A 13,874-nucleotide genomic window follows, 5' to 3' on the forward strand; every position below is an offset into this window, starting at 1 on the left:
AGAGGGGGAAATGAATTGAAATGAAGTGAATTGCATCAGCAGATATGTAAACAAAGCACCAACACACAAAAGAAAACAACCGCACTAAGGATTAAAACAAAACCAGAGTGTTCTGTACTTGATGCAATTAAAAAGGCTCTCCTCTGGCAACAACTTCGTCTTCCACTGGACTAGGAGAAAATGGGATAGATGAAAAGTTGGATGGCAGAGAAAAAAAGGCTACTGTCCCACTTACTTTATGCAGGGTCTGGACCACCCCGCCACTAATGCAATGTTGTCCTTAAAAAAAAGGTTCCGTCCTGCTGTTCTAAGGGAACGGTTTTATGGAAACAATGGCTAAACCAAACTATGCCAGATTGAAAAAAATCTGTCTGGAATTAGCAGGATAAAGGTATAAATTAGCCTCACCCATTTTGCTTCTTTCCAAATCCGTTGGGTCCCAACATTTACTAAGGCAAGCAAGAATGGTTAATGATTTTTAAAAAATGGATGCGGTAGTCCAACACGTTCATTTCCTATTCCTTTATATTGGTTACAGATCCAAGGCAAAAGTTGACTCCAGAGTTTGGCTATGAAAAAAATGCTAAACATTATTGTTATTGTTTTTTTGTATTGGAGTTTTATTCTTGTAAGCTGCCCAGAGCCACCAAGAGTAAGTTGGGCAGCTGTATAATTTTTAAAAAAATAAATATATAAAATTAATTTGCGAGTCTTAAAAGACATTCTGTTATTAAAAAGAGCCTTGATAGTACAGTGGTCTAAGCACCCTGTTATTAACACAGCTGCCTGCAATTACTGCTGGTTCGAATCTCTCCAAGGCTCAAGGTTGACTCAGCCTTCCATCCTTTCTAAGGTAGGTGAAATGAGGACCCAGTTTGTGGGGGCAATAAGCTGACTTTGTATAAATATACAAAAGTATGAAGGCTATTGCTTAATGCCCTGAGTCTCCGGAGAAGGGCGGCATATAAATCAAATAAAAAAAAAAAACCCAAAATGGCATACTGAATTTGGGGATAAAGCAAAATAAAAACGGGGTAAATAAGTAAAAAAAAAAGTCAATTGAAGTAGAATGGTTAGAGAAAGCTACAGTTATGAAAAACAACATAAAAACTGTGTTTTTAAGAAATGCCTATAACACCTCATCCTTGCAACCTTCTAAGAAAGTGAAAGTTGGACTTTGAAGAAACAGGATAGAAAGAGCACTGAAGCTTTTGTGCTCTGATGTTGAAGAAGATTCTTGACAAACTGGATAGCGGGGGGGGGAACAGGACAAATAGATCATCAAAACAAATCAACCCAGTGTTCCCACTTAAAGCCCAAAAGATCATGTTCAAATTGCCATACTTCGGATACATTGTGTGAAAACCTAACTCTCTGGGGAAGTTTATAATATTGGGAAAGATGGAAGAAAAGAAATGAGGAAAATAACAGTAGGAAGGTATATAGGTTCAATTACAGCAGGGAGGGATGTATATTGGAAGATCTGAAGAACCAAGTTGGAAGCAGATCATCCTGGAGAAAATCTACCTATGTAGTTGCTAAGATCTGACACCAAACCACAGCACATAATTAATCAATATAATAAAACATTACCTTTGGATTGGAGTAAAGCAGAAGGGTGGTCATTCCATAACACAGGTGTCACATAGAGAAGGTCTGGCTCGACATCAAGCAGCATACACAACCATTCGCTCAGACAGCAGGACCTCACGAGAAGATTATACATAAACAGAAACATACTTAGGTAATTTGACCTCTGTGGGATGGTGTCTGTGTGCTTAGGTGTGTCAAAACAGGCAAGATGGCAGTTGTGACATCATGTTTGAAGTCCTGCTCCTTTGGTATGTGCATCAGTATCTCAGACATGTGTCAAACAATGGACCTTCAATCATAAAGGTCATATGGATCCACAACATTGTATTGAAGCCATATGGATCCACAACATTGCATGTATTTAACGTCCCCTCCCATTGACACTATTGAGGATGAGAGATGAAAAATAATCATACTAACTACTAATTTATCAAAAAAATAATGTTACTTAAATCTACCAAATTTAGTTGACCTTTCTATTTCTTTGTTCTGTCCTGATTTCTTTCTAAAGGGAAGCATCTGATACAGTAATCAGAGGCCATGTATTACCATCAGCCCTATCCCCAATCTTTTTATTAATGTAAAGAAATGCAGAGTTTAGAATAATTTATTATGTTATTTATACTCTGTATTTGCAGGTGAGCTAATAAAAATGTATTTGGACTGCATAATTTCAAATTGCAATTAAAAATTCCAATAATTAATCTCTTTTCTAGCTGTAGGGATATCACTAAAGAAGAAAATATTCAGTCTACTCTATGGTCTCAAGATGTCCTTTATTCAAAGTCAAATACAATGTCATAAATCCAGATAAAGGGGCTGAGCTCATTTGTATATAATACAATCATTAGTTGAAATACTTAATTCAAACAGCTTACCTTCGCACAGTACACTTATTTTTGAGTACAATTATAAAACATCCTTTCTTAAAATGCTGTCAGTCAAATGCTACTTACTTTCCTAATCAAACACCACTTAAAAATGTGGGGGAAATTGTTAGAAAAAAAACATGGCCCAGTAAAATAAAGCAACTGCTCTGTTTTGCTGCAGTTCACAGCCACCACAAAAGCTTGCAGTGTTTTTTTTTAAATACGTGAGACTACAATTCTCTTTGACACCCCTGTGTACAATTGTCCTGAAGAATGCACTACTTATTTGCTTGCTTTGAAGTATTTATTCCACAGGGGTGGGTTGTGTTTATTTGTTTGGTGATTCAACATGGAAATAATCTGTGCAGGGCCTTTTAGCATCCTGTCATTGAATTAGCATTTGATGATGTGGGGTGGGCTGAGGTCCTGGCAAAAAGATGATTAAATAATGAGGGATATACTGTATTTCAAGACTTAAAAATGATTTATCTGGACCTGGTGTTTAATTGTTCAAATAACTGTGCTGACAGATATCCTTTAGATCAGGGGTCTGCAACCTTGGCAACTTTAACACTTGTGGATTTCAATTTCCAGAATTCTAGGAGTTGAAGTCCACAACTGTTAAAGTTGCCAAGGTTGAAGACCCCTGCTTTAGAGACTATTTCTTGCCCAGTGTATAGCTTTCCTCAGCCTGTTGCCTTCTAGAGATATTGAACTATCTCCCTGCCAACGTGGCTGTTGGCTGCATGGTTGAGAGATTCCAGGGGTTGACATTCTGGATGGCACCAATTCTGGGAAGTCTATCTTAGAATCATCTGTTGTTGTTCCTTCTGCAGATCACACTCTTTTGCAACCATGCATTCTGGAACCTGTAAACCCATCACTAACCTTGGCTCCTAAAATCCAGATGGCTTTAGTGTTCCCATTTAATTGTGGTGTTATCTGACACATTTTGTTGGCTCCTACTCTCTATCCTTCGGAGGAGACTGCAGGAAGCAACCTAGGGAAACATACTTCCCGAAACAGCATTTTATATAAAGAAAATACAGTACAACGTTCTAAGTTTCCTAAACAAGCATCTTTTTTTTCATAGTATATATCTTGTGTGATGTTTTCAGTTATGATCAATACATTGATCATAATAATTGAGTTGTGGTGGCACAGTGGTTAGAATGCAGTATTGCAAGCTAACTCTGCCTACAGCCAGGAGTTTGATCCTGATGGGGCTTGAAGTTGGCTCAGCCTTCCATCTTTCTGAGATTGGTAAAATGAGGACCCAGATTGTTGCGGCAATATGCTGATGTTGTAAACTGCTCAGAGAATACTGTAAAGCACTATGGAATAGTATAAAAGTCTAAGTGCTATTGCTATAGATTGACCAATATAACAGAAAACACCATACAGGACTCATTCTGTGACAAAGTAAAATAAATTCTGTCAAGAAGGGTATGAAAGTTTCAAATTTAGGCCCAGATAAAGTGTATTTTCTTTCCTTGTTGACCAGAAATTCTCCATGTTCAGACTTAATGATTGCCCATTTTCTTGATGGTGCATCAGAGAAGGTTTATGATAGCTCCCAGCTTTACAAGATCCGTCTTTAAGAATACTGTAATTGGGGTTATTGCTTGGCAATCTTTCCATACTCTCTATGCAAAATATATTGTACCCTACTGCCCTCCTGATGTTTTGAACTATAAATCTTTTATTCCCAACTATCCTAACAGCAAAATATTTTGGAGTTAAAAACTCACTAGGGTACCTATTTGGAATAGGTTGCTCTATGACATTCCAGATTTTAGATTTGTTCCCCTACAACTAAAGTATGCTTACTCAACTAAGAGCTTTAGGGTCAGATATTATTAGATAAGCTAATGACTATCTATAAAAGGAAGATGGGGACCTGTCTCTGAATCTTTTTCAGAAAATTTTAGATAAGAGAAAATGAAGTGCTGATCCATTTGGGTATTTATTTTCAGATGAAGGCTCGATGTAACCTTCTGCTTTAACCAGTTCTGAGTTTGTGTCCTTTTCCAGAAGTCCTGTAAGGTAGATCAGTGGAGACCCATACAGGTAGTCCTCGAGTTACAACAGTTCATTTAGTGACCGTTCAAAGTTATAACAGCACTGAAAAAAAATGACCATTTTTCACACTTATGACCATTGCAGCATCCCCATGTCACACGATCAAAATTCAGATGCTTGGCAACTGGTTCATGTTTATGACAGTTGTAGCATCCCAGGATGTTGTGATCACCTTTTGGGACCTTCTGACAAGCAAAGTCAATGAGGAAGCCAATTTCACTTAGCAACCATGTTACTAACTTAACAAATGCAGTGATTCACTTAACATCTGAGGCAAGAAAAGTTGTAAAATGGGGCAAACTCACTTATCAAATGTTTCACTTAGCAACCTACACTTTAGGCTCAATTGTGGTTGTAACTTGAGGACTACCTGTATAGCTAAGGCAAGCTTATATCAAATATAATGTGATATACAGTATGTTGTTTTTAGCTTCTCTTAATAATGTAGCCTATACCCAAGAAAGAAAGAAGAACTTAATTGGATCCAATTTATTTTATGATTTGAACAAGCATTGTTGTTGGTAATAAATCATTTACTTTATCTAATATGGTTTGAGAAAGAGAAACCATGGGTATTCTGGCCATTTTAATTCTTTTCTCATTTCTCCTGAGAGCTGGTGAAAACAAACTAAGGATGACTAAAAAGAGTCATAATTGCAGTGCTTAACTGCACTGCAGAGGAACTGAGGAGGAACTTAGCGGAGGAACTGAGACAAATAATGACATAGTTTTATGTTTAAAATAATATAGCCAGAGGAAAGATTCAAATCAAATCTTTCTAATTTATAACCCTGTTGTTGATTGCAGTTTCAGAGAGTGTGCTGATTTTATTGACTCTGGTTTCCTATGAAGTGGGTGTATGTTTGTGTGTTTGGAAAGAGGGAGGAATGCAAGGAGGACAATTTCTTACATGGAAAATGTTATTTTAATTAGAAATAGCTAGTGCTCATAATGACTGTCAGGGCTAACTTCCTAGTGACAAATCCGTATTAAATAAAATGATTCCTTTCAAAAACAGCAGGGCCTACAACTTATAAACCCACCTAAATAAACAAATAAGGCTTAAATCAGAGGTCTTCAAACTTGGCAGCTTTAAGACTTGTGGACTTCAACTCCCAGAATTCTCCAGCCAGCATAGCTGGGGGGTTGAAGTCCACAAGTCTTAAAGCTGCCAAGTTTGAAGACCTCTGAGTCTGGCTTAAATACTAGAGCTCCTCTTCCTTTAATACTATATATAGCTACTTGAAGAGCTAGTGCTTTTACTAACTCTGATAAAAGACATAACTGTGAGGAATGTAACTACCCTGTTTTCCCGAAAATAAGACCCAACCGGAAAATAAGTCCTAGCATGATTTTTCCAGGATGCTTGTCATATAAGCCCTACCCCCAAAATAAGCCCCAATTAAGACGGTCAGCCAGATGGATGCATTTAGTACTGTAGTTCCCCAAAAATAAGACCTAACCAGAAAATAAGGCATCTTTTGGAGCAAAAATTAATATAAGACCCGGTCTTATTTACGGGGAAACACAGTAGTAAAACACACAGTATGGAGGAATTCTGTGGCAAGGTAAGACCCAATTAGGCAATTTTGCCTATTTTTTTCCCCAACAGCAATCAGTCAAAGGCTTTGGGAGAGTCTATAAAAAAAAATTAAGGCAGAAGATCTACCTTATTCTTCATCTTGTAGGCTTATCAAGAACGAATGTGCTTATGGAGTCTTTTCAACTCTGATTCTTTGTTAGAACACAATTTTTTGCAAGAATTAAACTCACGAATTTTACCTACAACATTAAAAATGCTGGTTTCACTAGATTTCCTTTTGTTTTGATTTCTCCCTGTCAGGATGACCTTGTGGGTTCTAGATAAAAGGGCATTATTTCTTCATCAAAGACTTTGCTGCATAAGCTGGGTTGATAGCCATGGGCTACTAACAACCTTCACCTCCTTTTCTTGTCCTACTGACTTAGAGAAGTGGAGCGGAGAATTGTCCCTTCTTCATGCATGAAAGATCACAAAAGCAGTCAGCCTCCTCCTCCTTCTGTCAGTGATTTACAAATGTGGTGTGTATATGTAAGGAGTTTATGCTCTATCCTTTAATTCTAGCTCTAGTGCTAACATGGTCTTTTAAGAGAGAATTGGCAACTGTTTTAAAACTGATAAAAGACGCATTGAAGAAAGTTGGCATTGTTACGATTTCCTAGATTTATTTGGTTGTGCATTTCTTCTTCCAAGGCAATCATTATGCACTATTTTTCCAAGGGAGCAATCTCAAAATATGATACTTCTATAATCCTATTTTCATAGTCAAATATTGGGAACTCTTCTGTTATTCTCTCTCTCTCATATATATACACACATACATACACAGTACATATACATTCATAGATGCTGTCATTGATGGAAGGTCAATAGAAGGAAGAGTCCATCAGGATAATCTGTTAGGAAATATTGGATATTGCTTATAGCAGCATTAGGGATGAATTGTTCTGAATGAAGGCAAATATATGTGTCCCAGGATAATGTTGAGGATCCAATCTGAGTTGGTCCAAGACCGGAGGTTTAGGATTCTGAACTTTTGGAATCTACCAACTCCCCTGCATGGATTGCCCCTGTGACTATGTAGGACAGATGGAGAGGAAGCCCATAGGTTGCAAGAATATAAGTGATCATACAAGAACTCGTTGGTAGCTTCACATTGTAATGAACAAGGACATACATTCAGTTTTGCAGCTACTAAGATTGTTGGCCAAGAAGGTACAAAAATAGCCAAGGAAATGATTGAAGTCTGGGAAGCAGGGTCCTTGTCAGTCAACAGGAGTGCTGGTTTACCACCAGTTTATTAGGTACTTAGGAGCCAAGATTTTGATAGAACAAGAAAGGAACAACTTAATAACTGGCCATCAACACCCCAATCAAAAAATAAAAAGTCATACACAACCAGGCAGTACATAAATACTATGCATAGAATACCCCAAAGCACACATTCTGGTGAGAGAGAAGTTCCCTGAGGATGAGCTTCAGCCTAAGTCTGAAAACTCGGAAGACTAAACCTCTGGTCCCAGTGACCGATCCAGATTGGATCCTGAACTAATTGTTCCTTTTCACTAGCATAATTTGTATACTGCTTTAAACAGAGCTTTGCTCATTTTCATTATGTTTAAAATATTGTCACAACTTTAGAACACAGTTCAAGTATCATTTGAATGGCAAAGTGCACAACTAACGAAAAGATAAAGTGCTAAAAATACTTTGAGGAGGGCTGGAAGCAAGCTTTACAACAATTCCAAGAAATAAATGATTAGAGGTTTGGGACTAAGAGCAACAGGAAGAAATAAATGCAGTCATGGATACAAATTTGCTTGATTCTGAAGCCCACTAAAAAATCTATCTTTCCCTACTTGCATGGGTAAGACATAACTATGTCATATAATCAGACTCTGATTGCAGTCCTTCATTTATATCAAGGGAGAGTCATCCAGGTCATGATTGTCTAAAAGGTGCTTTTTCAAAAGGCAATTGGGCTTTTCCCCCACAAAGACATTTAGCTTCTCATCCAAGAAGCTTCATTGGTTCTGACTGGATGGTGGGGAGGATGAAAGGATTAGTTCTGACAGAATGGCAGCGGGAGTGAGGTGGGAATGAAAGGATTATATTTCTTTGCAGTCGTCTGAAATTCAGAACTTAATATGTATTTGTTTGCTCCTTATCTGAGCAATTCTCATTTTTATAGAATGGGGAGTTGAATGGAGGCCAGCTTTTGGGGAAAGAAAGTTACTTGATTTAATTACTGATAATGCTCCACTGATGTCCTAAATCTAGCCAGCAAATTGGAAATTTTCTAGGAGTTAACTCAGAGGTCTTCAAACTTGGCAGCTTTAAGACTTGTGGACTTCAACTCCCAGAATTCTCCAGCTGGCTGGAGCCAGCTGGAGAATTCTGGGAGTTGAAGTCCACAAGTCTTAAAGCTGCCAAGTTTGAAGACCTCTGAGTTAAACCAACGTTCCTCATTATTCTATAATATTCCATTATAAAGGTGAAGCTTGGTTTATGCCAGTTCGGCCTTTATTTGAATGAAATTGCACAGGGGAGTCTATTTTACAAAACATTCCATCCTTTCAGGCATTCATCATGCCTTACCAAAACTAGGGATTCACCACAGAAAGTACAGGGTGGAGCTATTTAATTTCTCTTAATACTTAGCTGGAGGTAAAATGTGACGCCATGTTACTGATTCCTTCAACAATGGCTAGGTTTACTAAACAAATCCCATTATTGCTTGGCTGTAAATGCAGTTAAAATAATACAATACTGGCCATGTTTTTTTTTTTATAAAGAGTTCATACTGAAGGCCTTACTATCAGGACAGAAAACATCTAACTCATCTTGTCCTTTTGCAGCCCTTCTCTCTGAAGACTACCAGTTTGGACTTGTCCTCATTAGTAAATCAGCTGCAGGAAAGGCTCCATTATTATGCCATGCCAGATCAGTGAGAAAGGAGACTTTGAGATAGCAGACTACTTCCAAAAGCACTTTATCTCACTTTGTTTAAAAACAGGCAAGCACAAGGAGAAGAGGAAACCTTCTCTCCAGTCAAACATTCAAGTTTGATTCACATCACCAGCAAACCAGGTGTGAAATCAATTGCAAGGTCATTAAACAAAGGGAAGATAAATGTTTAAAAGTGCTTTTAAAGCATATACCTTGGAATGTATAAGGAACCTAGAATGGCTGCATCCACAGAACCATGCTTAATCAGATCAGCAAAAAGCCTAGTAGTTTAATTCTTCAGTATACTATAACTAAGCTTGTTTAACTTGAATCTTATTATGTGTGTGGCTTAGCCTGATGTGCAAATCCAGGACTTTGATTAGGCAATGATTCAATGTATTATGTAAATCTAGTAATTTCAGTGCCCTAGTTAAGTGTGTTGTGCATACTTAGCCAACACATAAAGATAGAGAAACAGGATCAGAAACACACAACATATGTTTAGGGCAGTTGTTAGCATGGAAATTCTTGTGTGATTGGGAAGCAGTCTCTAATAAAAGAATTAAAGTATCCTTGTGTACAATGTCCCCTCCACATGAAGGTTCCTCCACCAAAACCATCTGTTGAAATAATGGGGTATAGATTGCATGTTGTTTTTATCCTCTTTGTCAATCATTCATCTCCAAAGTGCATGACTGAATTAGTATTTTGTTTTATGACATTGTTTATTTAACCATGGTTTGTTCAATAAACCAATTGGTTTGCTCCTCACATTACATTCCAACCATGCAATCTGCAATTTACAAAAGATTATGTATAGATTCAATCATCATGCCAAGCCAAGTAGAAACAAACAAGCCTCAGTATGGCTTGGTTGATGTTTGAACTCAGTGTATGAATTAGATCACTATTCAAAATGCTTAGGGATCTCTTAAAAGCCAATATATACCATGTTTCCCTGAAAATAAGACTGGGTCTTATATTAACTTTTGTTCTAAAAGATGCATTAGGGCTTATTTTCTGGTTAGGTCTTATTTTTGAAGAAATACAGTACTAAATGCATCCATCTGGCAGGCAATCTTAACTGGGGCTTATTTTGGGGGTAGGGCTTATATTATGAGCATCCTGAAAAATCACACTAGGACTTATTTTCCAATTGGGTCTTATTTTCGGGGAAACAGAGCATATATAGCACAATGAAAAATGGACATGATTTCTTGGTGATATTCATTCTTGCATCATTAGAAAAGCCATGGCTCTTATTTGATTTGTAGCCTTAGATATTATGTTGTAGTTTGGCACAATATGTTTGATTTAATTTGCTGCTACCTTGGGACGAGGGCATAGTTCTTCTCTTTTATTCTTTGGTGGAACTGATGTGATAACTACAACACTGTTCTTTTTGTTACTGTGTATATTTGAACCAAAGTCCTTGAAAACATGTCGGGAAGAGGTCAAACTCAGCCCTTGTTACAGTACTACATAGGCAAATGTGCTTCAGCAGCAACCCTCTGGGAAAGATGCTTTGAATAATATGCTCAGTCAGGCCTAAGCCTGAACCTACTTTAAGCTTTTATCCAGAGCAGCTGAGCTTTAGGGCATATATAGATTATGAAGCTAAATGGACCGTATGATTATGCTGGCCAGGTTTTGAAAATCCAAAGGAAGATTTAAGTTCCTTCTTCTTGTCCTTGAAACCCTTTTCTTTACCTATTGGAGCTGAAATTAAACTAAGCCTAGAAAATCAAGGAGAACCTGGTTATTTCAGTAAGCGTTTGTAAGGATCTGTTCATGGAATAACAGAGGTAGCTTCTGCTTTTGTGTTTTGAGGCTCAGCAATAAGTCCAAAGCTAGAGACAGTAACCAGAATAAAAGCTTTTCCATGTCTATTCAGGTTGCTCTGAACAAATAATTGCCATAACAGAGTGTGCTTCTTTTAAAGCAGCCACTTCATCCTAATTGCTTAATTTTTGACCTGGCCATCCAACAAGTCAGAAAACCTGTTGCGTCTTCCAGAATTGAAGAGCCCACCAGCCATAGCAAAAAATATAATATCGCCTTTGCTGTCTTCTTCTCTTGCAGCTTGGACCATGGGGAGCAGTAAAAGTAAACCCAAAGACCCTAGCCAACGGAGACGCAGTTTGGACTCCACAGAAAATATACATGGCAGCTGCTCTACCTCTCAAACTCCCAGCAAAACGACCATCCCAGAAACTCATCGTACCCCTAGTCGGTTATTTGGAAATACAGCTACAGAACCAAAGCTCTTTGGGGGATCAAATACATCAGATATGGTCACTTCTCCTCAGCGTTGTGGTGCTTTAGCTGGTCAGTATGTTTTCTTTTTTTCTTTTTTTTCTTTTTTTGAAAATTTTTTATTTTTAAACAAAACTTAAAACATAAAACAATTGTCATCCATTACAATTACAGAAAGTGTATTGATCGGTTACAAATCTTTTGTGCTTAATCCTCTGTCCCACATTTTCTTATTTAACAGTTTATTACATTATTATTCTCCTTTACCAATTATTTAACAGTAAATTATCCTCTATAAGGGGGAAAAAAACCCCTTTATATATCTTATTATCTTATCCATTTCATTTCATATTTTATTTCCATTCTTTCTTGTCTAACCATTGATAAAATAAATCCCATATCAAATAATATTGTTTATCTTCTTGTTCCCTAATTTCAAATGTCAATTTACTCATTTCATCACACTCCAAAATTTTCTGGTCAGTATGTTTTCTGTCACAGGAGGAACTTTTAATCTAGAACTATTTTGGTTATCTGAAATATACTTCTTTTATATCTAAAACTAAGGGTTAGGGTTAAGAGGATGCAGTGATAAAAATTTCACACAATTTGCTTATTAGGGCTGGGCAAGCTAACACAGTTTGTGGTTGGGTAATATCAGGTAAAGCAAGACTATATCATTTGAGGGTGGGGAAAGCAAGATGTGCTTCCTCAGTGCCTCCAACTGAAATGTTGTGGCAAACCCCTTCTCTTTGCCCAGCTTGTTTGTTTTGGTGGAAATGTCTTCTGTGCATATGCCAGCATGAGCAGAGGACAATTGAAACCAGTGAAGCAGCTGTTTTGATATACACTACTGCACTGGATCTACTGTAGTGTCTAGAAGAAGAAAGATGTTCATTTTGTGGAACTGCATCAAAGGGTTTCTTTGTTGATGGCTAAATTAAAGTGAAGAGCATTTTCAAGGCTTCCCCATGATTTCTTCAATTAACCCAGTTTCTAAGCTTTCATGGAATAGTAAATTATAAATTACGCATACAGCCTTGGATACATGTTACATAATGACTGCATTAGCACAGTTCACTGAGATATTAGGTAGCCAAGATACTGATTTAATATCTTTATGAGGCCAATCTCTTCATTCAGTGTGTTGTGCGAATATAGCCAACCACATGTTTTTAACTTTTGTGCTTGCAGAAGCTATTCTTTCATATCTCCAATGATATGAAGTTCCAAACTCAAAATAAGGAGCATTTTCTTGACCAGGAAAGCTGTTAAGCTCATCTCCTGGAGTTGAAGGTACTCCATTACTAGAGCTTACCCTGGGCAAGGAGTTGGTCAAGGTCCTTTCCAGTCTTATAATTCTATAATATAAAAGTGTGAAGATATTAGAATTACAATATTTAAACCATTGCCAAAAATTCTTATTGAATAATGACTACATTAGAAGGAGAAACAGAATACTCCATTTGCTCATGAGTATCTATTTTTTTTAATTATCTAGAAAAGGAAGGTAATCAAATGCACAGAAATGGTTGCTGTACAGATAGAGCTGAATGTACTGAGATGCTTTCAAAAAAAGATTCAGTATATTCACTACACAGCCTTTCATAAAGCAGTGACAATGCTGATTGATTGCTTGTGGACTGGTGTTTATTGTGTGAATGTATGTTGTTCCAGGTGGAGTCACAACATTTGTGGCCCTCTATGATTATGAATCACGGACAGAATCAGATCTTTCTTTCAAAAAAGGAGAACGCCTCCAAATCCTCAATAACACGTAAGTACTTTTTTGTCATAGTAAGAACTTCTGTATTTGGTACAGATGTTGAGCCAGGTTTTTCTACTGAAATGCCACAGTGGTTTAAATGTAAAACTTCTTTCTCTCTAAAATATTATGTAGGAAGTATTTATTGTAATCTATAGCATGGATGTTAAAAGGAAGGCAATTCTAAGATAATTTCTGGAGCAATTTTCAAATCTTTATAATAGATCTCTCTGAGTTAACTTTTTGTTCTGCATCTTAAATTCATCTGGAATTCAGCAACTGGAGATTTTTTTAAAAAAAATAATGGTGGACCATCTATATATCTTTTGATGCTGCTAAACTACAGCTTTAGTCTTCCTGGTCCAGGGTGAGAGCTACTGAGAATTATAACTCTGGATGATTTGAAAAGAGACAGGTTATCCAACCCAATTTATGCTAATAGACATTTTAACAGAGAAAAAAAAATGTTCTAAGGAGCATTCCGTCTAGATACTTTAAAAAAACAAATGCAGTCAAATTAAAAGAATGGGGCATTGCCACATGCAGCTGGTGTAAAATAAAGTCAGGCTCAACACTTTCCAATCAAACAGATTTCTGGTATTTGTAGTCTGATAGCATTTGGAAAGTGCCCAGTTGGTGAAGGCTGACATAAAATCACCATGAAGATAGGCAGGATAAAGACTGAAGAGGATACAGTTTATTTAAAACATGTTATGACCAATTAGTGGTACCATTTGCTATTTAATTGAACAGGTAGATACAGATGTTGGTCCCTCGTTCTGCTTCCTTGTTGGAAATATTTCTCATTCATTACTCCTCT

General features: G+C 37.1%; 1 protein-coding gene across 1 annotated transcript in view; it reads left to right on the forward strand.

Moving 5' to 3' along the window:
• Nucleotides 1-13,874, forward strand: part of SRC (SRC proto-oncogene, non-receptor tyrosine kinase) — a 94,564-nt gene that overhangs the window by 47,756 nt on the left and 32,934 nt on the right. The window contains exons 2-3 of the mRNA XM_070939986.1: nt 11,116-11,361; nt 12,967-13,066. Of these exons, the coding sequence (XP_070796087.1) occupies nt 11,124-11,361; nt 12,967-13,066 (338 nt within the window). The 5' untranslated portion in view covers nt 11,116-11,123. The remainder of the gene's footprint in view (nt 1-11,115; nt 11,362-12,966; nt 13,067-13,874) is intronic.

This window comes from Pituophis catenifer, unplaced genomic scaffold (assembly GCF_029215685.1).
Source record: "Pituophis catenifer annectens isolate HBS135680 unplaced genomic scaffold, rPitCat1.0.hap2 SCAF_3, whole genome shotgun sequence".
Classification (NCBI taxonomy): Eukaryota; Metazoa; Chordata; class Lepidosauria; order Squamata; family Colubridae; genus Pituophis; species Pituophis catenifer.